Source organism: Mycosarcoma maydis, chromosome 9 (genome assembly GCF_000328475.2).
Source record: "Mycosarcoma maydis chromosome 9, whole genome shotgun sequence".
In the NCBI taxonomy this organism is placed as follows: Eukaryota; Fungi; Basidiomycota; class Ustilaginomycetes; order Ustilaginales; genus Mycosarcoma; species Mycosarcoma maydis.
This window is the reverse complement of record NC_026486.1, coordinates 297,345-323,133: the sequence shown is the minus strand read 5'-3', so window position 1 is coordinate 323,133 and position 25,789 is coordinate 297,345. Positions and strand designations below refer to the sequence as shown.

Below are 25,789 nucleotides of genomic sequence, written 5' to 3'. Positions count from 1 at the left end.
AAAAGTTACAGCAATGAGCGTCGAGGTGAGGAGCGAAGAGGCTACGGAAACAGATTCGAGTTCGAACGATTCTGTTCTGATGCGGTCAGCACAACGGGGAGAGAGATGGCGATGCGATGCGCGAGTGCGGTTGGGATTGAGAGAAGGGAATAAAGGTGATGTGTCGAGGAATGCTGGTTGAGACTTGACGTGAGAGGATGGCGCTGAGACACGAGAATGTGGGCCGAATGACCCGAGTGACAGCCAAAGAAGAAAGCACGTGCAGCAACTGGCAAAGGCAAACAAGGCGGAGGCGGCGAACGGCCATGCACGCGACGTTGCTGCGCCTGAGAGGTGTGTGGGTGTGAGCTTTGGATTGCAGCGGCGTAATTTCAGCTCAGCTCTCTTCTAAAGCAGCAAGGTAAAAAGCGGCAACGCACACATACTCGAGACTGTAGACAGGTCAGTCGCGTATCAATCACGAATCGTGAATCATTAATAATTACGAATCATCGAGTTACGAATCAGCCTTTCCGTGATTTGCAGACCCTTAAACGTGAATCGTGAATCGTGAATCGTGAATCGTGAATCGTGAATCGTGAATCGTGAATCGTGAATCGAGAATCGAGAATCGTGAATCGTGAATCGTGAATCGTGAATCGTGAATCGTGAATCGTGAAGGTCACGATTATGGAGCTTGCCATTTAGATATCACCATCGGTCTAACAAATTTGGCCTCCTTTCGTGACCCACACCTCCGCTGCAGAACACCGATCATTTCACCGCTCCACCTGCCGAGCTGTAACAAAATCGTGAATCACGAATCACGAATGTGCCAAAAAGCGTGAAGAAGAAACGGTAACGAGGCATGCTACTACTGAAAAAAACGCTACTTGTACTATCGTCATACATCACTCGATCATGTGCGGAATCGGCATCTTGATAGCACCTGTATCCGCAGCACAACAAGGCCAACACTCCACGCATTCCGACGACGCGCCGTCGCCATTGCAGCGTTGCTGGCCATCGGTGCTCCAAAACATCGCCAACAGAGGTCCAGATTGCTTGAACACTGTACAGCACCATTTCCGCATCAACGATTCGAGCAGTGCAGCAGCGTCATGGACATTGTCTTTCACCTCCAGCGTGCTCAGCTTGCGTGGTGATGGCGTTACACAGCAGCCACTCTGCAGCATCGATGGGCGCTTGTTGCTAGCCTGGAATGGCCAAATTTTTGACTGGGACGCCCCCGAGGACGAGAGCGATGGCGACCGGAATCGCGCGACTTCGTCTCGTGTCCGACTCGACTCTGGAGAAAACGATGCAATTGTTCTGCTCGATAGCATCCAACGCCTGCTCGAAACGCAGCATCGAGATGGCAGCCAAGTTTGCTCCGTTCAACATGCTCTCAATACGGCGCTGTCGCAGGTGGAAGGCCCGTACGCGTTCGTCTTGCTCGATTGTCTCGAGTCCAAGCTGTATTTTGGACGTGATCCACTCGGAAGGCGATCGCTACTTCTACATCGTTCACCGCAGTACTCTACGCTTAGCATCGTTTCTGTCGCAGCAGCACCTCTGATGAGTGCTGCCGAGGAGGTGGGCGCGTCTCTGACCGAAATCGACTGCTCCTCGTTATGGACGATTGATCTGCTTCACTCGCCCACCTCGCCTCAGTCCCTGCCTCGTCTCTTATCCCGCTTCACCTCGCCGCTACTGCTCCGAGAGCTTCGCTCGCCCGAACTCGAGTCCATTGGCGATACCTCGCCCGAACAAGTGCGAAATGACTTTCTCAGCGTTTTGTCCGAAAGCGTACGCAGGCGCGTCACCAACATCAACACAGATCAGCCAGCGCATGAGGCGCACGTAGCGATTCTGTTCTCAGGTGGTCTTGACTGCACCACTTTGGCGCTGCTTGCGGATCGACATGTGCCGAAAGAGCAGCCGATCGATCTGCTCAACGTAGGATTTGAAAACGTCCGTGCGATCCAAGCGGCTAAGCACGAGAGGGAGAAGAGGTTGCGTTCCAAGCTCAAGGCTGCAAGTAAGCGAACAAGGGCACAGCAAGAGCAGCTTCAGGGCCAACACAACTGCGAGATTTTGCAAGACGCAACTGATGCGAGCCGAGATTCGGGTGCGGAGGCGGAAGATGCTAGCGAAGCTTACAGCGACGACGTGTACGCTGTTCCAGATCGTCTTACTGGACTTTCATCCTATGCCGAGCTGTGTCAACTCTCGCCTACACGTCGATGGAACTTGGTCTGCATCAATGTGGCATACTCCGAGTATACTTTGCACCGAGCCACTGTGTCGGAGCTGATGGCACCCAGTTGCAGCGTGATGGATCTGAGCATAGCTTCGGCGCTCTACTTTGCGTCTTGCGGGCGAGGACATGTTGATCCTAATGCGACTCCGTACACGTCGCCTGCGCGCGTGCTCATCTCCGGCTTGGGAGCCGACGAGCTGCTCGGCGGATATTCGCGACACCGTCAAGCGTACCACCACTACTCGCTCGACGGTCTCACCGCAGAACTTCAGCTTGATCTAGACCGCCTACCCAGTCGCAACCTCGGTCGTGATGATCGCATCCTCTCTGCCCATTCCAAGGAAGCTCGTTATCCATTCCTCGACCGACGCGTTCTCGACTTCCTCACCGCTACTCCCGTCCACCGCAAAGTGCAGCTCTCCACCATAGCATCAGAAGGCAAAGCCGGAGACAAACGCTTGTTGAGAGACCTAGCCTGCCAATTGGGCTTGCTCCGCGCAGCCGAGCTCAAAAAGCGCGCCATGCAGTTCGGTACACGCTCCGCAAAGATCGATGCCGACAGTAAACACGTAAAGGGACATCACAAGCTGACTTGACCACTTGGACTAGAACACCCACAATCATATACCATCTTCGCTACACTCGATACCTTCGCCCGTGTCACCGTCGGCCACGATCTCCCCCAACTCGATCGGCACACGCAGCTCTACTGATGGAGAATAGAAAATGTCCACGATTGCGATATGAAACAAGAAAGGAAAAGCGAAAGCGAGACAGCGCAAAGTGCAAAGTGCAAAGAAAAGAGTGTGAATGCGGTGTGTGCGTATGAATGATCGGAAGCGCTCCCGATCGCAAATACTTGAAAACAGAAAAGAGAGAGAGAGAGCGGGGGGCGATGTCGCCGCGGCGTCCCACATCGAGACTATTCGTCGACAGTCTTGTGCTCAGTGTGAGTAGTTCGCCACGGGCGGATACCCCATTCCACTCTTGCCCAACGGCGACTGACCGCCGAATCTGCTTGGGCTACTTCCTCTCGCCCAATCAACACCGCCACCGCCCAACCTGTCGCCGTCGCCACCTTCGCTGCTGCCGCCACCGCCGATCAACGGATCCTTAACCTCCCAAACGCTCTGCTTGCTGCCGACACTGAACTCGAGGTCCTCCTTGGTAATGCTGTCCCAGTACTTGTATACCATCATCACCGCCAGCAACATGCACAAAGAGCCGAAGAACGTTCCGTCGATGTAATGCTTGACCGCTCTGCACACTTCCTTTCCGAATCCATACATCAAGATCAACCCCGAGGCGAAGAAGAACAATCCGAACGTAATATCGCCCAGCGGCCATCGGTCGTCCAATGTTCGCAGCACCAAGAGCACCTGAGATACGGTGTAGATGAGCACGCATGCCAACGGGAAGATGAGTTCGACGATCCACAACCCGGTTTGCTTGGTGGGCGACATTCCTGCAATGCCCTTGAACGTCGCCAGCGAAACAAACAGTCCGACTCCGAACAGAAGCAGAGAGCTCAGCCTCAAGAACCACAAGCTCTTGGGCGTGCCATCCTCGGCAAACTGGAATCCGACAAAGCCGTTGATCAACAGACACCAAAAGATGGCCGTCTTGAAGCCCACGTACACGCTGGTAAGGTACAGATACGCTGCCGAGTACGTCGGAATGATGGCCGAATCCAAAAAAATGACGAGCACCTCGGAAAGCGCGTAGAGATAGAAAAACAGGACGATCTCCTTACGTCCTACCGCCGTGTACTTGGAGCGAATGTGGTAGACCATGATCGCAGTCATGATGAGCGCGGCGATGTGGATGAAGCATGTGGCGGGCTGGAAAATGATGGTTTTGTTGATCTCGACATTGCGCGAGTAGCAGACGGGTTCGAGTCCCAGGCCGGAACTGCCCAGCAACGGGCAGACCACCATGGAGATCTCATCGCAGATCGACGCGTACGAGCCAAACGAGAACCCCATTGTTGTGTCGATCGAGCCTTGGATCGAGGCGTATCACGTCTGATTCCGTTGAAACACCTTGAGAACGTAATAAAGCTGAATGATGCCGACAAGGGGGGCAGTGATTGTTTGCGTCGTACTCAGAGTCGTTGCACTTGAGCACTTGAACGTCGTCGGCGGTGGGATATAGAACCACGATGATGTCGTGTACGGTTGTACGCTGAGCTACGAGTTAGGAATGAGCAGTAGCAGCCGTGTCAGCGTTTCTCCAAGTACGTCGCGATGCTACTTATTTGTCGATAGGATCAGGATGAGAGATGAGGATGATCAGAGCTGTAAAAGATGGAAAGCGGCATGAGGAACTTGATTCGTTGGCTGGCGAGACCAAAACTCGCGATCGTCGAGAGATGTGTTCTGTGTTGGCTGTGGATTCCGACGATTTTGTGCGTGCAGGTTGGAAAGCGCCCACAGCACAGCACAGTCAAGCACAGTGAAACGCAGAGTCGTGTTTCGCTCTCCTGTCGTATACGTGATAGGATCTGCAACGCCGAGCACGATTGCTGCTGGCTGCTGCATTTTGTTCTGAGAATTTTAGCGAAATGATGTTTTAAATTGTCGTCGGTGTCTCTGCTGGTTGACTGGCTGGCTGGCTGGCTGGCTTGCGGACCTTGAATCACGAATCGTGAATGTTTGGTTGATACGTGATTCACGAATTCACGATTCTGTAATCGAGTCGCTGCAAACCCTGTTTTCGCAATTCACGAATCGTGAATCGCCTTTTCAACCCCTCTCTTTCCGCCTGCTCGCCAAAGTCACGAGTCACGAGTATCGCTAACTTCCCCCTATTTCCTGAAGTCGCTCTCACGTCTGTTCACACAGAAACACATGGTGCCGGTGTAACAGCAATTTCTGTTCCGCCGCGAACCTGCGCCTGCGCCTGCGCGTACTTCATTTGTGATTCACGATTTACTCCGCAAGGTCTCAGTCTGAAGTTCACGAGCTTTGGTCCCAAGATCCTTCGACCAGTACCACCGCAGCAGCAGCATGGTCGGTGCAAGCGCCGGTGCACGAGCTTTTACACAGTGCGAAACATGATACGGTCTGTTACACGTTCTCGGCCTTCTCTCCCTCTGTCGTGTGCTGACGCTTCTAGCTGTAAAGGCAAAGTCAAGCCTTTTGGACATGCGCCTCCCCCAAACGTCATCTGTGAACACTCTCAATGAAAGACATCCGCCCGGAATCGCAGTCGGTAGTGCGAATGATAATTCCAGAAGGTAAACATCGCCGACAGCATGAATTGCATGTAGATCTCGCGAGCGGCAAATACAAATAGTATCCTACACCCTCATACCAACCTCCGCTCTCTAGAGAGCCCAAATCTTGACAACACAGTCCTTGCCACCTGAAACAGCGTACCGATCCATATACCTGAGCCGTTCGACGGGCGATGTATGGCCATTGAGCGTCAGCGAACCGTGTTGTAGCGTGGTACGGTTGAACAACTTGACGCCATTCTCGCCGGTTGCCGCGAGGATCTTGCGAGAGTCAAATTGGAGGGCTGTGACCGGGTGCTCGTACCGGACGGTGTCTGAGATGCTGCCCATACGCAGATCCCAGATGCGTATCGACTTGTCCAAGCTGCCCGAAATGATATGATGTTCGTCAAACTGCAGGCATGTGACGGGTGCCGTATGGCCGAGAAGTGTACGGTGCGCTTGACCAGTCCGCATATCCCACATGCGTACACCTCCATCTCCGGAACCACTGGCGAGTGCATAGCCCCAAAACTGAACGCCACCGACAAAGTCCTGGTACATCTCCCAACTGCCATCTGCGTAGGGTGGGGTAGGGTAGGAAAAGGCACCCGAGAGGTTATTGAGCACCGAGAACGAATCGCGCGACGACAGGTCCGGACGAGTCGCGCCCAGGATGGAAGACGATGATGCTTTGCGTGATGGCGACTCGGGAAACCCAAATTCGGACTGTGAAATGGCTTGCGACGATGTCGGGTTGGAAATGGCCCACAGAATGTCCATGGTGAGCACACACTGACCGGTGTTAAGATCCCATTGTCGCAGCGTCTTGTCCGAGGCACCTGTGACCAAGCAATTGTCGTCAAAGTAGAGCGACGTCACCGATTTGCTGTGTCCTTCCAGCCTCTTGACGCAGGGGTCAAACTCGTCGCGTACCTCCTCCTCATCGCCGTCTCCTGCAGTCGTATCGCCGTCGCGGATCTTGATGCTGTCCATGCTCTCGTCTGCGACGGGTGGAGGGCTGCGGTTGAGGTCAGGTGATCTTCTGCGTGCTCGAAGTTCACCGGAAGCTGTCATGGTGAGTCTGGCCTCAAAGTTTTCCACCTTGGTGAGGTCCCAGATGCGGATCGAGTGGTCGGAGCCGCCGGTGATGCACACCTCGTCTTCGACCTGCAGGCACTTGACCGTGCCCACGTGGCCACGCAATCTTCCGACCTCTTCGCCAGATGCCAAGTCCCACACTCGCACCGTCTCGTCGAGCGATGCCGACACCAAGGTTCCGTACGGCTCTGTAAAGTCGAGCGAGGTGATGGGAGCCGAGTGGTCAGCGAGCGTCATGAAAGCTACGCCGGATGGCAGCTCGTCGTGTTCGGAAGGCATGAACAGAGGACCTTTGCGCCGACGACTGCTGCCCTGGCTGGTGGTAGCGCCTCCCGAGGCGGCAGCGTTGGCGGCAGCAGCCGGACCGCCTGGCATGGCGCGCAGATGTTTTTGAACCGCCAGGAGCTCGCCCACTCCCTCGTGCTCGTCGTTCAGCTCGAGCTCCTCTTCGCGCAGACCGAGCAATTTTTTGTGCAGACCAGCCTTGATGTTTTCGAGCACTTTGATCTTGTCATCCACGGCGGCCATCTCGGAATCGATGAGCGAGCGCCTGACGCCAACGTCGCCTTGCTCGCGTTCGATCTCTCGCAGCTGCCTTTCGAGCTCTTCTAGTTGGATGGCGGACGAGCGGCTACCCTCTTTAGCTCTGGAAAGGATACGACTGGCTTGATTTCTGCGTGCATGACGCTGCTCACGTGCCTGGAAGGCCGAAACAGGCTCTGCATCGACGCCTTCTACCATGAGACCGCGCGCTTTATCGCCCATCGCCTTGAGGCCAAGTTTAGTGGGACCTTCGGGACCATCTTCGAAGCCACTAGCGAGGGCACGAACACGTCTGCGACGTTGGCGTCCTTCGGTGGAGCTGGGTATTGTCGCTTGGAAACCTCGAAGGAGCGAGACGCTGGGTTCTGCTGCTTTCGACTTGGACGCCTCGATAGCGCTCCTAGCACCAAGCTGCGCATCAGCGTTAGCTTCCAAATCGAGATCGCGCGCTGCTGTTGCAAGGATGCGATCACTTTCCTCGAGTACGAAAAGTTCGTTGGATGTGATGCCGTTCATGGGCCCTCGTCCAATCCCAGACTGGATGAGCGAGCCGCCGATACGAACAAGGGAACGAGCGGGGCTGGTGATGGAGAAACCGGGGGTGAGCAGCAGACGTGCTCGGCGCTGACCATCGGGTGTAAGGCCGAGGGCGGTGTTAGAATTGGTGACCGCCGCCATCATGCGGGTCGTCATGAGTTGAGGCGCAACGTCGGAAAGCAGACGGCTAGGCTCATTGTGGCCGTTGACACCGTTCGAGCCGAGATAGGGAGAAGCGGGCGTAAACGGTTGCAGATAGGCCTTTGTAGAGTTGAGAGCGCCTGAAAGCGTGTCGCGGATCGAGGTGGACGATGCAAGGCCGGAGCTGGGTTCTCCAGCTCGCCGATCAGCGCCGAGCAGCGGACTGTAGCTCATTGCGAGCTTGTCCGAGAGCGAAAGTGTGATGGTCGTGTTGGAGCAGAATGTCTCGGAAGGTGATCCGTTCAAGAGCGGCTTTTAATTAGCTCGGTCGATGTCGATACAGCTATTGAATTGTTTATTGTTACTGTAGTTAGTAGGCACTCGAGTGTTGGTAAGCGCAAGAGAGATGCTTTTTGATGCGCAGCAGTGAAATAGGCAATCGAGCGAAGTAAGCGCCGTTTTTCTGATGGACCACGACTGAGCTAGAGACCTGCAGTTAGCGTCGGGAAAGCTTGCGTGTGGCAGCGGTCAAGAAGCGAGCGATTTGCGCAGGGTGATGGTCAAAAGGAACCTCTACCTCGGTGTGACGACGGTAAGAAGCGAAAGAAACGAGCCGATTTGGTATGCTCCAAGCTTGTAAGATGCGCTGCGAGCCAAAAGCGGGTTCGGTGGATGCATCGAGGTGGGACGTGCAGAGAAAAGCACCGAGCGAAGAGCGATACGAGCACGAACACAAACACGAGGAGGAGGAGGATGGAGACATCCGGTGCGGAAAAAGCAAACCCGCTGATGAATTCACAATTCACGATTCACAATTCCGGTTCTCACGGGCGAGGAGGCGATGGCGATAAGTCGTGAGTGGGAATCGGAATGATTCGCCTGCCTATGGCTCTGCCCAATTTGGCGGCCGAAAGAGCAAACGCGAGTTCACCTACGCGATCAAACCCCGTTCAGCGCTCACAGCGCAACACCACGCACGGGTAAGCAACGCGTCCGTTCATGAATCACGAATCACGAATCAACCCAACCTTTTCATGAGTAACTTACTGTAATTCATCAATCGACGATTTTCGTAAGAAGCTCTTCTCCCCGAGAGATCACAGCGAGCGAACAAGAAGAGCCACGAGTCGAAAATCCACATCACCAAATCATGAATCGTGAATCGCTGTGCACAAACGTATTGACAATTGTGAAATGTGACATCACTTAAGCAGCAGCAGCAGCAAGCAGAAACCTGTGCTCTCATGTCCGGCTCCAAATGTTCGTTTGCACAGGTCTGATCAGTGAATGGCATCGTGAATGGCATTTACGATTCACGATTTCTTTTCTGGGCATCTTGAATCACAAAATGCAGCCATCTCGCGCGTATCAAGGTATGCTTGCTTTGCTGCTCGCTTCTCTCGCCGAAAGTGGTAGGTCTACCTCGCGAGTTTGCGTCCTCCTCTTGAAAATCACGAATCGTGAATGATTCATGAATCATTCATGATTGGTCGCACAGAGAGAGCTTCTCGCAATAAGATTCGTACGTTGGTTACCTGTCTCGTCTCCACAAGGTTTATGAGTTTGCCTCCCGAAGGCCCCACTCGAAAAGGCGTCCTCCGTCCAATCATGTACTGCCGAGCCACACCATCCGAACGCGCTTCTGCTCTTGACTTCATTCCAAATCGTGAATCGCGAATCGTGAATCGTGAATCGTGAATGGATAATGGAGCGCCGCCGAGCGTGTGGACAGCGCTTTGCTCCGCCGTGCGCTGCTGAGATGTCGACCTGCTCAACCTTTCTTGTAGTTCGAAAAGAAAGGCCTTTCGTGCGGCTGACGCGTGAGCTTTGGTGCACGAAATGGCGTTGTCAATTTACGCGAAAATCTCGACAGCTCGCTAGAGCCACGAACACGCACACAAAGAGGTCCAGAAAGGTCAAGTTAGATTCATGAGCTGTTCCAAGCACACGAGTAGATAGATGAACAGAGCGAGCAAGCTTGGACCCTTGTGAACAGCCGCCAGCCCTGTCTCTGCGGTGTAAGGGAGAGCAAGCTCACTCGAGTGTGGTACGATAGGCTCTCCTCCTCCTCCTCTTCTTCTGCTCCGCACTTTCAGTACGCCACTCCCTTGACTGTTCTTTCCATTCGCCTTCTCCACACATTCTTCACCGCTGCTTTCACTTGCAGTCCAAGCGACCAGGCAGATTCGGCATCGTCGCAAACGGTGCCAGTTCAGCAGCCAGCAAAGGTACGACGCTCGCTCCCATTCTTTATCGCAGCGCTAGCAGGTGCAACCAGCAACCCGCGATTCCATCATGCCGCTCACCAGAGCACTTTCGGCACGTTTGCGAACGCGCTCACAACGACAGTCGGCGCCAAGCGCGATGGATCAATCAGCCAACGACGACGTCATGGCGCTCAAGTCGCAGGCAAAGCTCGCCTCATCTAGCAGCACGAGTCTGGGCAGCGCGACTGGTGCTCTTGTGGCTGGCGCCCTTGGTCAACTCAACGTTCAACAATCCGCCAGCAAGCGCACATCTTGTTGCTCCACCGCTTCGACCCCGACTCTGGCTTCTACCGATTCGACGCCGTCCAGACCGCGATACGTGCGAGGAGGTAGCAGCCGATTCTCGTCTCGGTCGTCCACCTCATCGCGACGCTCGATTCTGGGCAGCTCTGATCTGGGCGATTCTTCCGACGATGAGAACGACGGATCCAGCCGTTCGCGTAGAATAGGGGGATGCTCTTCCATTTCTTCAACCGCTGATCGACCCGACGACAGCAACAAGGAGAACATCGCTCCCTTTCGCTGTGCCTCACAAGACGTGCTGGACAGCGAAGCTCGTGATGCGCAGCAAGAAGATGCGATTCGTCGTACCACCTCCACCACCTCGTCTCGACGTAGCAGTCTCATGGAGCGACAGACTTTCACAGCACCTCGTCGCCTCAGCCGTAGCTCTACCACCTCGGACCTCTCCGCATCTTCAGGTAAGTCTTGTCCTTTCCGCCTTAAAGTAGCGACCAATACGATACATGTTTGTGCGCGTATGGCCCAGACGCCATTACCGAGCTTCTGGGCGTGGCAGCGTCTCTTTCCATATAAGTTAGCACTAGTAACTTGCAGCTTGCCTCAAGATTGTCGGCTCTGCGCAACAAGACTAGTTGCATTCACGATTGTCGATCGATCTAGTGCAGAGAGGCAAGGCAAACTCGGCTCGCTCTCTACAGTCACAATCACGAATTACGAATTTTCAGAAGGATTCCCAATTCACAGATTCACATTCTGTGGTTCACGATTCGTGATTCTGTAATTCACGGTTGTTCCTTCTTGTGACTTTGGCGCAAGCAAAAGCACAGAATTCCACATGCCAGTTTACAGTCACGAGTGTGGCAGTCATTCGTGATCCACACCCACGACGCGCCAATTTACGCGTCACACGCACACTCACGACTCACGACTGCGCGTCGACATTTAGCAACAGCTAGTCGATTTCTCTCAGTATATTTTGCCGGCGCGCCAAACACAGTGTGCGACTGTAGCAGATGGCTGATCATGACCCTTGCCTTTCTCTTATGCTTACCTCTTCTTGGCCTTGCTTCACTATCCATTTGCATCCTTCTTCCCTTTGCATCCTCTTGTTCCGGCTTCGATTGTTCTCTACTACCATTACATGCAACAATTCTGCCTTTCTTTGGCGCCTATACCCTGCACTGCATCGGCGTTGGCAATCTCTCTTGCTTAACACAGCTCTCACCATGCCGAGCACACCTTCGAGACGCCTAGCACGCACCGCTTCAGATCAAGTGCTTCTCAGTTCTTCGCCCAGCACTCGCAGCACACTGGCAACCACACCCACACGTCAATCTGCGGCTCTATCAGCTTCAAGCAGAAAGCGATCACGCAACGACATCGACTTTGACCTTGAAGACGCATCTCTCCCCACCAGCCCTCTCTCTCGCATGCGGCTCAAGACTCCTACCCCCAGACGCACTTCGTCATTGCAGCAGCTCGACAGTCCGAGCACGTCACACTACACACCAAGCTGGATTGCTGACGAAGAGTCTACATCCTATTTTCCCGTCTCCTCGCAAGATTCGGCGCAAAGCTCTCTGTTTGACACTCACAGCATCTCCGAGAGTTCCTCTGCACTCACGTCCTGTTGCTCTTCTGACCACGACGTGTCCGCCTCAGTGAAATCTGTGCTGCTCGAATCCGCAAGCCAGCAAAAGTACTCGAGCGTCTACGCACATGCAAGAGCACTGCTTCGATACGCGGCTGGTGTCGATCCGGCTGAGACTGAGGCGGGCCTCACCATCACCAACGCTGCCATCTGCAAGCTCGGCGGACACCACGTCAAGGTAGTTGGTCGCGAGTCGGAGCGCGTCGCCATCCAGCTCTTCTTGCAGTCAACGTTTGGTCTTTTTGCTGAGGCGCCCAAGAGAGCTGCCAGTCTCAATGTCGAGCTCGATGGCGATGCCGAAGCCGCCTGCCTCTACGTCTGCGGTCTGCCAGGAACAGGAAAGACAGCGCTCGTTCGCTCCGTTCTCAACAGTCTTTCTGAAACCGTGGTTTGCTCGTCAACCTCTCCCAGCTTGCCTCGTGTCGCGTTTGTGAATTGCATGACGCTGTCGCATCCACGTCTGATCTTTGCCAAGGTTTTGCAGGCGCTCGGCTCCAACGCTGCTGAAGGGCAGTCAGACGCGTTTGCCGAGCAGGCGCTGTCGACCTTGATCCGCGACGGTAACCAGCGCATCCTCATCGTTCTCGACGAGATGGACCATCTGCTGCAGAGCCGTGCTCATCAGAACATCCTCTACAAGATTTTCTCGTGGACTTGCAAGTCTAACGCTGCTGCTGCTACCAGCGGTGCTCGTGGAGGTGCCGCTTGCGGTCTGATTGGTATCGCCAATTCGCTCGACCTCACCGAACGCTTTGTACCGCTACTGGCGAGCAAAGGTGCTTCGCCAGCCTTGCTGCACTTTCGTCCGTTTGATGCCGATGAGATCGTCTCGGTGATTCGTGACAGGCTTTCTGCGCTGTATGAACGCTACGATGATCAGGACAACGAGACTGTCGCTGCTGAACGATGCGCAGAGCACGACTCGCTCGCGCTGTTTACTCCTACTGCAGTCGAGCTACTCGCCAAGAGGATCGCCGCGGCCACTGGCGACTTGCGAAAGGCACTCGATGCTGCACGTCTGGCTGTCGAATTGGTCGAAAACGAGCAACGCAAAAAGGCGCTGGCGCAGGTCGAAGCTGAGCGAGTCAAAGCACATCGGACTTTGGCATCGGCAGAGCCGGGCGAAGCAGCCGTAGACGCTTCGACCACTGCCACTGCTGAGTCGATCACGTCCGTACAAGTCGATCAACCTGACAACGCCAGCGCAGCACGAGCCAAGCTGTTGTGCCACTTGACCCGCACCTCTGCACCGAAAGTGGGCGCGACACAGATTCTCAAAGTGCTCACATCGGTGCTCGGCTCTCCGAACCTCTCGAAAGTGCGCGCGCTGGGTGTGCATCCCAAGCTGGTCCTTCTATCCATCCTCATCAGCCGAGCTAGAGCTGAGCAGGGATTGAGCGTGCTAGGCAGTGGCAGCAGTGGCAGCAGTGGCAGTCGCTTATCGAGCACTTGCTCTGCTACGCGCATCGCCGATGTGGAAGCCACGTACCACGCGATCCTTCGACAAGAGCATGGCCTATTTACCCCACTCGAGGCGTCCGAGCTGCTCGACGTGTTCGACATGCTTGAAGTGAACGGGGTGATTCGGATTTCCAGCCAAGTCGAGACGCTCACTACGCCTTCCGGTAGCGCGCTGACCACGAGCAGCGTTGTTAGCCCGAGCGGTAAACGCGCGGCTAAAAAGCAACTTCTGGCGAGCAGCAGACACGTCTACTTGGCCATGAGCGCGGATGACGTCGAACGTGGGATCTGCACTTGTAGTGCCAGCGTCAGTTCGACTGCCTTGGTCGCGGGTGCAAGTGTCGCTGTGGCCGAGACAATCGCTAGGATTTGGGCGAGGGAGAAGGATCGCGCGGTCAAGGCCAAGGTTTACCAAAGCATTGCTCAGGAAACCGCCAGGATCAGACAGGACGAATTGGGCGGTGGAAGAATGGGTGTCCCCGTCGGCAGCTTCTAGCTTCTAATCAAACACTATACATATCCAACACACATATACACGATACACATATATACACATCCACCACATATATACACGATACACATCACCAAACATCGCTCGTCCCTGTTTACAATCCATCACTCACTCCTCGTCTTTCGCATTCATCTATCGCATACTATTTAACTATCGTGCTTTGGTCGTCGATGTCGGCCTGTTTGTGGTCGATATCAATCGCTAATGTTCATGATTCGTGATTTATGATTCACGATTGTCGCACCTTTGAACAGTGATTTGTGTCAATCACGAACCACGAATATGGATCGTGAATCGTGAATCGTGAGTGTCCGTGGACTCACGAGTCACGAGTCATGAGTCACGAGTTGTGTGAGGAGGCGATTTTAATGAAACATGGACGAGGTATCGATCGACCTAACAAACGTGTGCTGGGAGCACGGAGCGTGGAGCGTGGAGCAGAGCGTGGAGGTTGGAAAACGTTAATCACGAGTGGTTATCTTGCGACGATTTCACGTTTGGCTCTGCTCTTGTTGCGCTATGGACAGAGAAAATCTCGGAAAGGGAAGGGGATAGGCAAAGGGAAAGGGAATCACATGAATTCACAATTCACGATTCACGATTCACGATTTTTCGTGATTCACGGTTGGCGAAATTTTTTCTGTTGCTCCAAAAATTTTGGCTCGTCGGCGTTGACAGAGGGATGTTTCTCCACCAAACGAACTGTTTATCTTTGGTTTTCCTTTCCTATAGAAACCTAGACACATTGCCTTGTCGCCACAAACAAGTACTCGGAGCAGAACGATTGCCACATCAACCAGGAAGCACACAGCACGTCTTTCAACTGTTGGACCAACCTCTGTCGGAGGCGATATCCGTTAGGATCAAAGTACACATCTGACCCTGCACATCATGGTTGCAAGTTCGTCGAGCAAGCACACAAGTGGCGCATCCTCGTCCACGAGCAAGGCGAAAAAAGGGGGTGCGACAAAAGCGGGACTTGTTGGTACTGCCAATCGAGCTTCAACGGGAGAGGCGAATGGTGAGGCAGTGCTAAAGCATAGCAAGCCTTTTGGTGAGGAGGACTCGGATGACGATGTGGACGTGGATGTAGATGTGCAAGATGAGACGTTTCACACGGCAGCATCTGTAGAGGGCGATGATGACGAGTTGATGATTGGCGAATCTTGCACGGCGGGTGCGAGTGGCGCTTCTACAGGTACGAATGATGGTTCCTCGGGTTCGGTGAGGAAACCCAAGTTTGAACCGCTCTCGTCCACCGCTGCATCTTCGCTGACCGCTGTAGCTAAGGGACAGCTGCGCAAGATTGCGATTCCACCCCACCGACTTACACCGCTCAAGAATGAGTGGCACAAGATCTACACGCCGCTGGTGGAAATGGCGTCTCTGCAAGTGCGAATGAATGTAGCTAAGAAATGTGTCGAGCTCAAGTCGTCTCGGTATACGAGCGAACAGGGAATGTTGCAGAAAGGAGCGGATTTCGTCAAAGCGTTTGCTCTCGGATTCGAGGCGGACGACGCTATCGCGCTGCTGCGCATGGACGATCTGTTCATCGACACATTCGAGATCAAAGACGTAAAGACACTCCAGGGCGACAATCTTTCGCGAGCGATTGGTCGGATTGCAGGTAAAGACGGTCGTACACGTTTCGCCATTGAAAACGCCAGCCGAACGCGCCTCGTGATCGCCGACACCAAAATTCACATCCTCGGCAACTTTGCCAACATCAAAATCGCCAGAGACGCTGTCGTAGCCCTGATCAGAGGTAGTCCCCCCGGCAAAGTCTACGCTAACCTCAAAACCATCGGCGCAAGACAGAGACAAAGAGCCTAGCCTCTCCCCTTGCTTCCGCCATTTCGCCATTTCGTCATCTCGCAATTTCACCATCCTTACTCTGTGATTGAGCACATGACCCATTCTCCACAGCGTGTGCAAGTGAGCAGTAACCAGTCTCGAGTCTTTCTCGCCTCGAAAGCCTAACTCAAGTCATCCATGCCAGCCATCCTGGCAAGATCCATCGTCGCGCTATTCTGACCCGTGCTGTTGTCAAACATTCCATAGTCACGAGTGCATGCAAAGCATCTCATGTCAACCATGAAAAGCGCACCGAGTGGCCGGGTCGGAAGAGCGTCAAGCCGAGAAGCGAGTGCATCGAGAGGAACATAGTCATACCATCAACAGACGCACGACGCACACGCACACGCACACGCACACACATGACATGTGACGAAAAACATAGGTCGAAGTCGAAAATATTATACAACGCATCACGAACCAGTGCCAAACAAACGAGCCAATCGCCCAGTCGTCGCCGCGCAGCTCCCGGTAGAGATGTGTAGGAAAAGCGGGTACACCTCGCTGCGTCCTAATCATTCCATTTGGGCGCGCTAGAGTTCGGCTGGAACCAAGCTCACCTACAGAAGCAATCAGAGGAAATCCCAGCGACGCGAAAAGGGGTATGATGATCTGAAACCGCTCAAGCCTCAGTCTTGGGAGCCTCGGCGTTAGCTTCGGCTTCAGCACCCGCAGAGTCGTTCTGTTGGTACTCCTTGAGAACCTCGAGAGCCTCGTTGACCTTTGCATCCAGCGCCTCGCTCTCCTCGAGAAGGTGCAGGAGTTCAGTGACGGGAAGCTCAAGGATCATACCGGTAAGCTTACCGGCAAGCTCGGGCTGGCTGGCGGCAACCTTGGGGTAGATGGCCTCACCAAGCATCTGCTTCTGCTCCTCGGGACTGGCTTTGGCAAGAGCAGCGGCGGTCAGAGCACCGGGCTGGTCAGCCTCGGGACGGCCGGCAGGGCGAGCGGCCGGGCCACGCGGCATGGGCTGGCCGGGCACCGGCTGACCAGCGGGACGCGGAGCGCCATTCACACCGGTAGGCGGGCGAGCACCGGCGGGAGGCGCAGGGCCGCCGGCAGCATTGGGAGCACCGCGAGGCGGGCGAGCGGGACGGTAACCCTGGGGCATCATGCCAGCAGGGAACTGACCGGGCTGACCGTAAGGCGCCATGGGCATGCCCTGAGGCATCATACCGGCAGGGGCGTAACGAGGGCGCGGCACCATTCCACCAGGCTGGCCGGGAAACGCGCCAGGCTGCGGGTAGTACATGCCAGGGCCGGGGTAGCCCATGCCCTGAGCAGCTGCCTGCTGCTGAAGACGGAGTTGGTTGCGCTGCATGATCTGAGCCTCGAGCTGTTGGCGACGCACGTCTTTGCGCTGGGCGAGCGCGACGTAAAGGGGTCGGTTGTCGAGCATCTTGCCGTTCATCTCAGAGACCGCCTTGTTGGCCTCTTCGGGAGCCGAGTAGCAGACGAAACCAAACCCACGCGAAACACCCGAAGGAGCGCGCATGATCTTGCACGACGTGATGGCACCAAAGGGAGCAAACTCCTCGCGCAGACGCTCGTCGTCGTACGACTCGGGGATGTTCTTGAGGTAGAGGTTGACGCCCTGGAACTTGGCGAGCTTTTCGTTCTTGGCGGCCTCGTACGAGCGGCGGAGCTCCTCCTCGCGCTCGCTCTTTTTCTGGGCACGAGCGACGAAAAGCTTCTGGCCCTTGAAGTCCGAGTCGTGGAGCTCGTCAACGGCCTTCTGCGCCTCGTTGTGGTCTTCAAAGTTGACAAAGCCGAAGCCCTTGGACTTGCCGTCCTCGTCACGCTGGAGAACGCAGGAGGTGATCTTACCGAACTTGGTAAAGAGCTTCTCGAACTCGTCGTCGGTGACCTCGGGGTCGACGTTTTTGGCGTAGACGTTGGTGAAGTTGGCACGGGTCTCCTCGATCTTGGCCTGACGCTCCTTGCGGGGGATGTGGTGACCGACGTAGACCTTCTTGTCGTTCAAAAGCATTCCGTTGACGTGCTTGATGGCAGCCTCGGCAGCCTCAGCAGTCTCGTAGTGGACGAAACCGTAGCCGAGCGAGCCGGTCTCGTTGGTGGCGACCTTGCAGGAGAGAATGTTACCGAAAGCGGCAAAGGTGTCGTGGAGAGCCTTGTTGTCGATACCGGCGTCGAGGTTCTTGATAAAGATGTTGCCCTGACCGGTGCGTCGGAGGGCGGGGTCACGCTGGGACCACATGATACGGCAGGGACGGTTGCGGATGAGCGAGTAGTTGAGTTGCTCCATGGCGCGCTCACCGTCAGCAGCGTTGAGGAAGTTGACGTAAGCGTAGCCGAGCGAGCGACGGGTGACGGCGTCACGGCAGACACGGATGCTGGCGACGGTACCGATCATGCTGAAGATCTCGAAGAGCATGGCTTCGGTGACCGAGGGGTCAAGCTCACCAACGTAGAGCGAGGTGTTGTTGGCGGCATCGGCGTTGTTGCGCTGCTCGCCGTTGCCGACAGCCGGCTGCTCGGCGGCGGGAGCGGGGGTGGAGGCAGGGACGGCCTCAGCAGGGGCGGCGGCGGCGGGAACGGGGGACTCGGTGGACGACATTGTTACGAGGTTGACGAGCGGTTTTTGGAGTCCGAAAAGACGAAAGGGTGAAAAGGAAATGGAAAAATTTGAAGAAAAAAGAAGAAAGAAGGAGTACAAAGTAACTCTTTCTGGGAGGCGGAGGCAGAGAAAGGAGAAAGGAGAAAAGGACAAGGCGTTGTTAGTGAATGGATCGCTTGAAAACCAGCTGGAACAAGTCACGAGGCAAGTGTACAGAACCAAAGTAGGATGCGTTGCGGATCGACCAAGCTATCAAGGAGACGGAGAGGTCGGCTGATCCCCTGATCGGTTGGCAGGAAGCAACACTGAGTTGTGGATAAGCGTCGGCACAATAGTTTGATCAATGAGAGGGCACGCTGGCGCCAACGCTTGACGCGCACTACCTCGACATGACCAAAACTGAACATATTTGTTGTCGTCGTCGTTGTCGTCGTCGTCAAGTTTGCTGCCGAGACGACGTCTGTTGTGGTTGTCATTGGTGTGACCATCGTGGACTTGACATGGACGACGCGTGACGTTTGGTTGCTCTTCTCGATGCTCTTGTGATGCTACTCTGGCAGACCGCCTGCTTGTGACGATGATAGTGAAGCTTACCTTTTTGATATGTATGGGTTTTTTGTGTTTTCTTTTGGCTTTGTACGAGGAGTGACAACCAGCAAAGAAGTCGACAGCTACCTCGGGCTTTTTTGGTTATAAAGAGATGGTGTTTTTTGGGTTTTTAGGAAAAGTTTTTTGAGGAAGAGGTAGGAAGGTAAGATGGTGACGCCGACTTTGACATAGCCAGTCTCGCCAATCCTCAATCTTGAAACCTGAATCCTGAATCCTGAATCCTGAATTGAGTGCAGCCACGTCCTCCTCCTCTTCAGCTGGCACCGTCACGCCAAAGAAGAAGAAAAAATTTCGACCGCTCAGTCTGAGTCGTGAGCGTCTGATGAAAATGCAGCAAAATTTTAACAGACTTTTTTGCTCGTTGCTTGGAGAAGAAGAAAAAGAAGAAGCGAAAACACACACACACACACACACAAACGCACGACAAGTCAGCAACTCAGTTTGGGCGCGTGACCGTTGCCTTCAAAGTGGAGTTGTCTGTTTTGTATTCAGATCATCGATGAGGCATCCGTAGTTTCTATGTAAATATTAATATTATACGCGTCGTGGCTCGTATTCACTTTCAAGAGACGCTCCGCTGCGTATTCTCAGGTGGTGTTCACGATTGTAATGGAAACTTTCATGTTTGGCTCAGTTTCTGCGGAGAGCGTCTTCGTTTCGGAAGAATCGTGAATCGTGAATCGTAGGAGCAAGCTACTCATCATGGGAATAGGCTTGATGCGCCTCACCCTAACCAAATGCCCAATCAACCAACCGCTCTCATGGTCCCAGGCTGAAGAAAGTGTCTGCTGGACACTGAGCAGTGCATAACACCAGAAACATGTACAAGTGGAAAAAGTGGTGTTTGTATAGACGATGGATGATGTAAAAAGTACAGATATACAACGATGCCTAAGATGGGAATCTGGCCGGGTCTCCGAAACGGAGAAGGATTGCAAAAAGCGCAAGCAAATGCTGGACGATGCCGCGAGAGGCATCTTTTGGGAGGTGGAAGGGGAAGTGAAAGGGGGAAATCAGTGTATAGACGACTGCCAGACGGATGACGGCCTGCAGCCGACCAAAGACGACAGAGGAAAGATGGCCTGCAGCTGACAATCATGTTGATCTCCAATCCGTGTTGCTCGAATCCGTGTTGCTCAAGAGTTGTGTCGGTACGAGATAGTCGAGCCGCACAAAGCTGAAAAGCAGTACGACGATGGGCGCTTGTTTTCATTGTGGACTCGCTTGTCCAACGCGGATGGCTGGCAGCCATCCGATGCAACAAGGCAGCACTTATTCGGTCGACTGAACCACGCCGACCTCGGCAGCTCGGAGCAGGCGGTCCTTGATCTTGTATCCTACCTTGCTGCATTCGAGCACGGTACCAGGCTCCTTGCCCGGAACGGGTGCCTGGTACAGAGCCTCGTGTTCCTTGGGGTCGAACTTGTCACCGGTGGGATCAAACTGGACGATGCCGTGGGTTCGGAGCATGTCGAGCAACGACTTGGAAGTAAGGTCGACACCCGAGTAAAGATCCGCAACGACACGACGAGGGTCCTTCAAGTCAAGATCCTTGGGTGCGGTGCGAAGTTCCTCGGGCACCGACTTGAGCGCCAGACCGAGAATATCGATCGAGCTGGTGAGGTCCTTGGCGAGCTTGGTAATGGCAAAGTCACCGGCTTGCGCCTTTTCGTCCTTGGATCGTCGCTGCAGGTTCTGATAGTCGGCCTTGCCGTACAGAATGGCCTCTTGCAATTCCTTGATCTTGGCATCCTTCTCCTTGATCTGAGCTTGCAGCGCCTCGCTGCCAGCGCCGGCTGCCGCGTCCTTGTCGGTGGCGCCCATAGCCTCGCCAGATGCCTTTGTCTCGTCCTGCTTCTTCTTTTCGGCAGAGTTCAAGGCGGTTCGGGCTGTGGAGAATCTCATGACTCGCGATGCCGAGGTGAGGCCGTAAGTTCGAGGTGCAACAGACGCAAGGCTCTGCTTGGATGAACCTGCAAGAGCGGATCTCGATGCGGATCGCAGAATCGAGCCGAGCTGGCGTGTTACGGAGCTCGACATGATGACCGAAAATAGAAATGCTAGCGAAGGAGCTTGTATGCCAATGTCGTGGTGTGATCGAGCAAGTCAGACAGAGACGCAAGCTTTCGATTGTGCAGGCTGAAAAGGCTGATGGAATGTCGAAAAGGTGACGACGAACATGGATGACAAGCAGCCCGACACACGTCAAGGTTTCTTTCTTCTTCTTACCCGCTCGTCGCTCGCCTTGACCCGTACTTCTCTAATTCGCGATTGGCTCAGTCACGAGCCTTGACCGTTGGAACCGTTCACTTGCCAATCGTGAATAACTTGGTCACGAGTTACCGCCTTTTCTGTGCTTGACTTCACCACTCTGAGCGAGAATTCCCGATCCAAGCGTGAAGCTGTCAAGCTGAATTCGCCGAGATTCACGATTCACGATTCACGATTCACGATTCACGATTCACGATTCACGATTCACGATTCACGATTCACGATTCACGATTCACGATTCACGATTCACGATATTCGTGGTTCGTGACTTGCTGTATGTGAGCCGTTTTAGTATGTTAAAGCGTAGAATCAGTAGACGAAGGGTGCTTTGGCGCAAGACTGCGCCAAAATTGCGGAAAAGAGGAGAGTAACGGTTACTGGGCAGTATTTCAAGATGGTGCTGGGCAGCGCAGCCAGCGCAACGCTTGGATTTGACGACGATGATAACGCAGTGTGGTGTGCTATCCACACAAGCAGCCAGTCACGACTCCCGACGGCTGGCTCGCCATTCACGATTCGTGAATCGTGTGATTATTCACAACTTATCGCAGGGGCTTCCGTCACAACGCCACGCACGCAGCGGTCAGTGATGAGTCTCGTGTCTTGCCATTCACGATTCTCAATCACGAATCACGTATCGTAGTTATGAATAAAAACTAATCGTGAATCACGATTCACAGAATAATAATCGTGAATATCTTTTGATAGTTAGATTGCAGTCGTACAGCGTACAGCATAAAGCCTACAGCTTGGACCCTGGCGCACCTATCACGCCTACATGCCACACTGGTCTACTGCCGCAGTGCGCCGTTGCTCCACACCAGCTGAGCTGCAATCGTGAATCTGCCAGCCAGAGACCGTAGTCTTGCCGCAACGCTCACTATCTTGAGTTGGCTTTGTACCATGCCCTATCACCATCTTGATCACCATCTTGGATCACCGTCTTGAATCACCATCTCGATCACCATCTTGATCACCATCTTGATCACCATCTTGATCACCATCTTGATCACCATCTTTGTCGAGCGCTTGCTTGGCCCCTTGCTCCACTCTCTCTCTCTATACTGTCAACGTCTTGTCTAAGAACAACACCAGCCTCTGTCGCTAAAGCGCACTTCCTTGGCACAGTTGCTTTCTAATCGCTGCTTACAAGCCCACACCATCGCGTCAGGCGTGTAGCAGGCCCGGAGCTTTTTCATACGAGCGCAACACTCTCGTGCACCCTTGATAGAAGCCTGGGTCGCTCGCGAGGCCGTAAGCGACCATGACCTCCCTCTCTCAGTACGCCTCTCGTTTCCTCTCCTCGGGTCTCGCCACGTCCGTACGTCCAAGTGTCGATGCCGATCAAGACGCCAACGATCCCACCGATCCGCTCTTTTACAGCCACGCTTCCGTATCTGGCGCTCCCTTTTCGCATCCTAACAATCGGCACAACCCCTACGGTCCAGATTATAGCCTCTCCAGCTCTGACGGCCTTCCCACTCCTCCAGCACATGGCAGATCAGCTGCGCAGAGCGGCATCCTACACAGCCTCACTGGCGCCAGTCGCTTCGGTCCTGCCTCCTTTCTCGCTTCCGGCCGCCGAAAACAGGCTGCCACCCCAGCATATGGAATCCGCGATTCGCTCATCCGTGAGATTGACGACGAGGACGATGTCGATCTTTGGCGCGACGATCGACGCATGCCACGTCTAGCCTCTCGTCTTGCAGAAAGCTCACACTCCGAAGACATTTCTGACAGCCTAGAGGCTCTCACAAACGCCGCCCTTTCGCCCCGACAAGCAGCTGTGGATGCGCTGCCCAGCGCCTCCTCGTCGACCTCCATGCATGCCGCTCCATCTTCCTCGAAAGCACCAAGTGCATCGCGTCGCAGTGCACACAACGACACACAGGATCCGTTCCTTGCCGATGGAGACCTTGATGACGACGCCAGCCAGCACAGTCTTGCCAGCACCAAGGAGCATCTCACCTCTGAACATCCCTCTCTCCCAAACTCCGTGCACGATCAGAACCCTCTTTATTCGCCTCCCGAATTCTCCAATCCACCCACAGTCGCTCAATTTCAACGCCGCGAAGCTGCAAGGGCACGAGGCTGGCTTGCCCATGGATCCACCATCGATACCGATTCAGCTCCTACCCGCAACTCAGCGCACCCCACTTCGCGCTATAGCCACAGACACCAGCTGCAAGATGTCTCCATCTACTCGCACACCTCTGAAGCCAATCGCGCTCATGCTAAAGCGCCACGCTCTCATCGAAAACGAGAAAAGGGTCTCTTCAGCATTTACGATCAACGCGAGGACGAGGATGAGGTTGAGCATGAGGACGACCAAGACCGATCCGACATGTCGCGTTCTAGATCTGGTTCAATTTCAGCCTCCTCGGTCACAGATTCCGACTACGACACCGAGAGCGAGGCTCGTCGCGGTCAACCCAACCGTCGCATGTCGCGCAACCGTGCTCGCCAGATGGCATCCACCCTGCGTGAGCCTCTGCTACCGTCTGGCTCTGGCAGCGCACGCCCCCTGAGGATCGCAATCAGACACGCCTCCGACTCTGAAGCTTCGGATCTCGATGCACAACCTCATCGCAACAGTCGACAACAGCGCCATTCACGTCGTGGCGCCACCGGGTCGACCACTCCCAAGCGTCAAGAACACACCACTGACGAGATTCACCTGTATCCTGCGCCTCCTGCTAGGGCAGGATGGGGACCCTGGGCCAACCGCCTCGCCTTTGGCAAGTATCGCGATAAGACCGCCATCGCAAGCTTCGCTGCCGCCATTGGTGCGACCATCCTGATCGGAACATATCTCAGCTGGGGCGCTCGCAGTCCCTCGCAGCCAAAGACCCCCAAGACGCGACCGTCTTCGTACTACACCATCACCCGCTCACTGCCCATCTTGATCTTGCTGACGCTGCTTTCATTTGCGGCCGGTGTTGGAAATCTCCTCTTGCTCCGCAACCTGAGCCGCTTTGGTGGCGCCAAAGTGTTGCGTACCGGCTTGATGGGCGTTCCTGTCGTGCTGGGACTTGGATGGGCGTGGGCGTTTGCTGGAAGCTTCATCTACGACGATGAGGCCTGGTCGGGTGGCGGATGGAGTACGACGGGTCTGCGCATCATTTCCGTCCTCCCCTTGGCGCTTGCCATCCTCTTTGCTCGCATGGTATGGCAGAGGCGTAAGGCGCTTTCGCGCTCGATCGCCGTGCTCGAACTATCGTGCAGTGTCGTATTACAGCATCCTGCCTTGCTGGTACTGGCTTTGGCGTCGCTAGGTGTGTTTGCACTCGCCACGATCCCATTCCTCTACATCTTTACTCGGCTCTTCCTGTTGGGCCATTTTGGTCGGCAGGTGGGCGACTCGATCGAGTGGCAGACCGACACAAAGGCGGCCTGGCTCGCATGGGCTACGCTTTGCGCCTGGCTATGGACCTGGGCTGTTTTGCGCGGCGTCCAGCGTGTGACGGTGGCTGGTGTAGTGAGTCACTGGTACTTCCATCGAATTGGCGAGGACGATTCCACACGTACAGATACCCATCCTGCTGCTGCAGGACCCTCGACTGGCGGCATGGCCGGGCCCAGCAGTGTTGGTGATGGGCGCACGCAGTCATTTGATAAGCGTCGCGCCGACGAGTCGCACGCACATGACGTCATCTTTGACGGCGACTCGATCTACGACCAAGCACCGGGAGCTCCTGGCTCGTATCCGCAGCACGGAGCTTTCGGTTCGACCCCTCGACACGCTGCGCCGGATCCCACGGAAGTGGTCCGGGTATCTTTTGCTAGGTCAACGGGCCCTGCGCTCGGCTCGATCTGCATGTCTGCATTAATTCTGGCCATCGTAAAGACTCTGACCGTGATCGCAGAGACGGCGCGCCGAATCTCGGACGCTACCACACATCGTAGGGTGCCCAAGCTTCTGCAGCCTCTTTCGCACGTGGTCGTAGCGCTCGCTGGGCTGGGAGCCGTATTGCAGAGCTATAGCGACCTTGCGCTCGTCTACGTTGGTGTCACCGGAGACGGTTTCTGGACGGCTGCCAAGAAGAGTGCTCAGTTGGTGAGCAACAGAGGCGTACAAGGTGTCATGGAAGGTCTCGTCATCAATCTGGTGCTTGACTTGACCGCTATCGCCCTATCCTTCCTCGCTGGTTTGGTAGGCTTTCTCTTTTCGGCGCACCAGCTTCACGTGCCTGCAGATGCGCCGTTGGTCGGATTGTTGTGTGGCTTGCTTCCCTACTGGACCTTGCGCCTGTGTGCCGACGTTCTCAGCAACGCCTCAGACACGCTTTACCTTTGCTACGCTATCGACCACGCATCAAACGATGAGCATTGCCCCAAAGCGGTCGAAGCATTCACTGCAAAGCCTACGGATGTTTCTGATTCCATCCTTCCCTTCTGATCGCGTCACTGGCGTTTTGCTCGCATCGATTCGATTCGATTCGATTGGAGCGGTTCGCTTTTGAAACAACTCAAGACCGTTGGAGCACGCTCATTGATGTCTTTGACCAAGTCAATCACGAATGTCGCTCGTCATGATATGCGGTCTGTATCGCAAAATGCTGT

The 25,789-nt window shown here is 54.8% G+C and overlaps 9 protein-coding genes across 9 annotated transcripts; 5 read left to right on the top strand and 4 right to left on the bottom strand.

The window, feature by feature from the left end:
* Window positions 1-900: 900 nt before the first annotated feature.
* Window positions 901-2,838, top strand: UMAG_11090 (uncharacterized protein; the record flags this gene model as incomplete). Its single annotated transcript, XM_011391795.1, has 1 exon — window positions 901-2,838. One exon carries the CDS (start codon window positions 901-903, stop codon window positions 2,836-2,838), a length of 1,938 nt encoding a protein of 645 aa, XP_011390097.1.
* A 348-nt stretch (window positions 2,839-3,186) lies between these two features.
* UMAG_11089 (uncharacterized protein) lies at window positions 3,187-4,227 on the bottom strand (the record flags this gene model as incomplete). The annotated part of the gene is made up of 1 exon (XM_011391794.1): window positions 3,187-4,227. The coding sequence occupies one exon, from the start codon at window positions 4,225-4,227 to the stop codon at window positions 3,187-3,189; it is 1,041 nt and encodes a 346-aa protein (XP_011390096.1).
* Window positions 4,228-5,570: 1,343 nt separating this feature from the next.
* On the bottom strand, window positions 5,571-8,015 carry UMAG_03498 (uncharacterized protein; the record flags this gene model as incomplete). The annotated part of the gene is made up of 1 exon (XM_011391645.1): window positions 5,571-8,015. One exon carries the CDS (start codon window positions 8,013-8,015, stop codon window positions 5,571-5,573), a length of 2,445 nt encoding a protein of 814 aa, XP_011389947.1.
* A 2,061-nt stretch (window positions 8,016-10,076) lies between these two features.
* UMAG_03497 (uncharacterized protein) lies at window positions 10,077-10,923 on the top strand (the record flags this gene model as incomplete). Its single annotated transcript, XM_011391644.1, has 2 exons — window positions 10,077-10,749; window positions 10,886-10,923. The coding sequence occupies 2 exons, from the start codon at window positions 10,077-10,079 to the stop codon at window positions 10,921-10,923; spliced, it is 711 nt and encodes a 236-aa protein (XP_011389946.1).
* Window positions 10,924-11,517: 594 nt separating this feature from the next.
* UMAG_03496 (uncharacterized protein) lies at window positions 11,518-13,899 on the top strand (the record flags this gene model as incomplete). The annotated part of the gene is made up of 1 exon (XM_011391643.1): window positions 11,518-13,899. The coding sequence occupies one exon, from the start codon at window positions 11,518-11,520 to the stop codon at window positions 13,897-13,899; it is 2,382 nt and encodes a 793-aa protein (XP_011389945.1).
* A 906-nt stretch (window positions 13,900-14,805) lies between these two features.
* UMAG_03495 (putative PNO1 protein) lies at window positions 14,806-15,747 on the top strand (the record flags this gene model as incomplete). Its single annotated transcript, XM_011391642.1, has 1 exon — window positions 14,806-15,747. The coding sequence occupies one exon, from the start codon at window positions 14,806-14,808 to the stop codon at window positions 15,745-15,747; it is 942 nt and encodes a 313-aa protein (XP_011389944.1).
* Window positions 15,748-16,390: 643 nt separating this feature from the next.
* On the bottom strand, window positions 16,391-18,346 carry UMAG_03494 (mRNA polyadenylate-binding protein PAB1; the record flags this gene model as incomplete). Its single annotated transcript, XM_011391641.1, has 1 exon — window positions 16,391-18,346. One exon carries the CDS (start codon window positions 18,344-18,346, stop codon window positions 16,391-16,393), a length of 1,956 nt encoding a protein of 651 aa, XP_011389943.1.
* A 1,881-nt stretch (window positions 18,347-20,227) lies between these two features.
* Window positions 20,228-20,995, bottom strand: UMAG_03493 (uncharacterized protein; the record flags this gene model as incomplete). Its single annotated transcript, XM_011391640.1, has 1 exon — window positions 20,228-20,995. One exon carries the CDS (start codon window positions 20,993-20,995, stop codon window positions 20,228-20,230), a length of 768 nt encoding a protein of 255 aa, XP_011389942.1.
* A 1,495-nt stretch (window positions 20,996-22,490) lies between these two features.
* On the top strand, window positions 22,491-25,625 carry UMAG_11088 (uncharacterized protein; the record flags this gene model as incomplete). Its single annotated transcript, XM_011391793.1, has 1 exon — window positions 22,491-25,625. One exon carries the CDS (start codon window positions 22,491-22,493, stop codon window positions 25,623-25,625), a length of 3,135 nt encoding a protein of 1,044 aa, XP_011390095.1.
* Window positions 25,626-25,789: the final 164 nt, after the last annotated feature.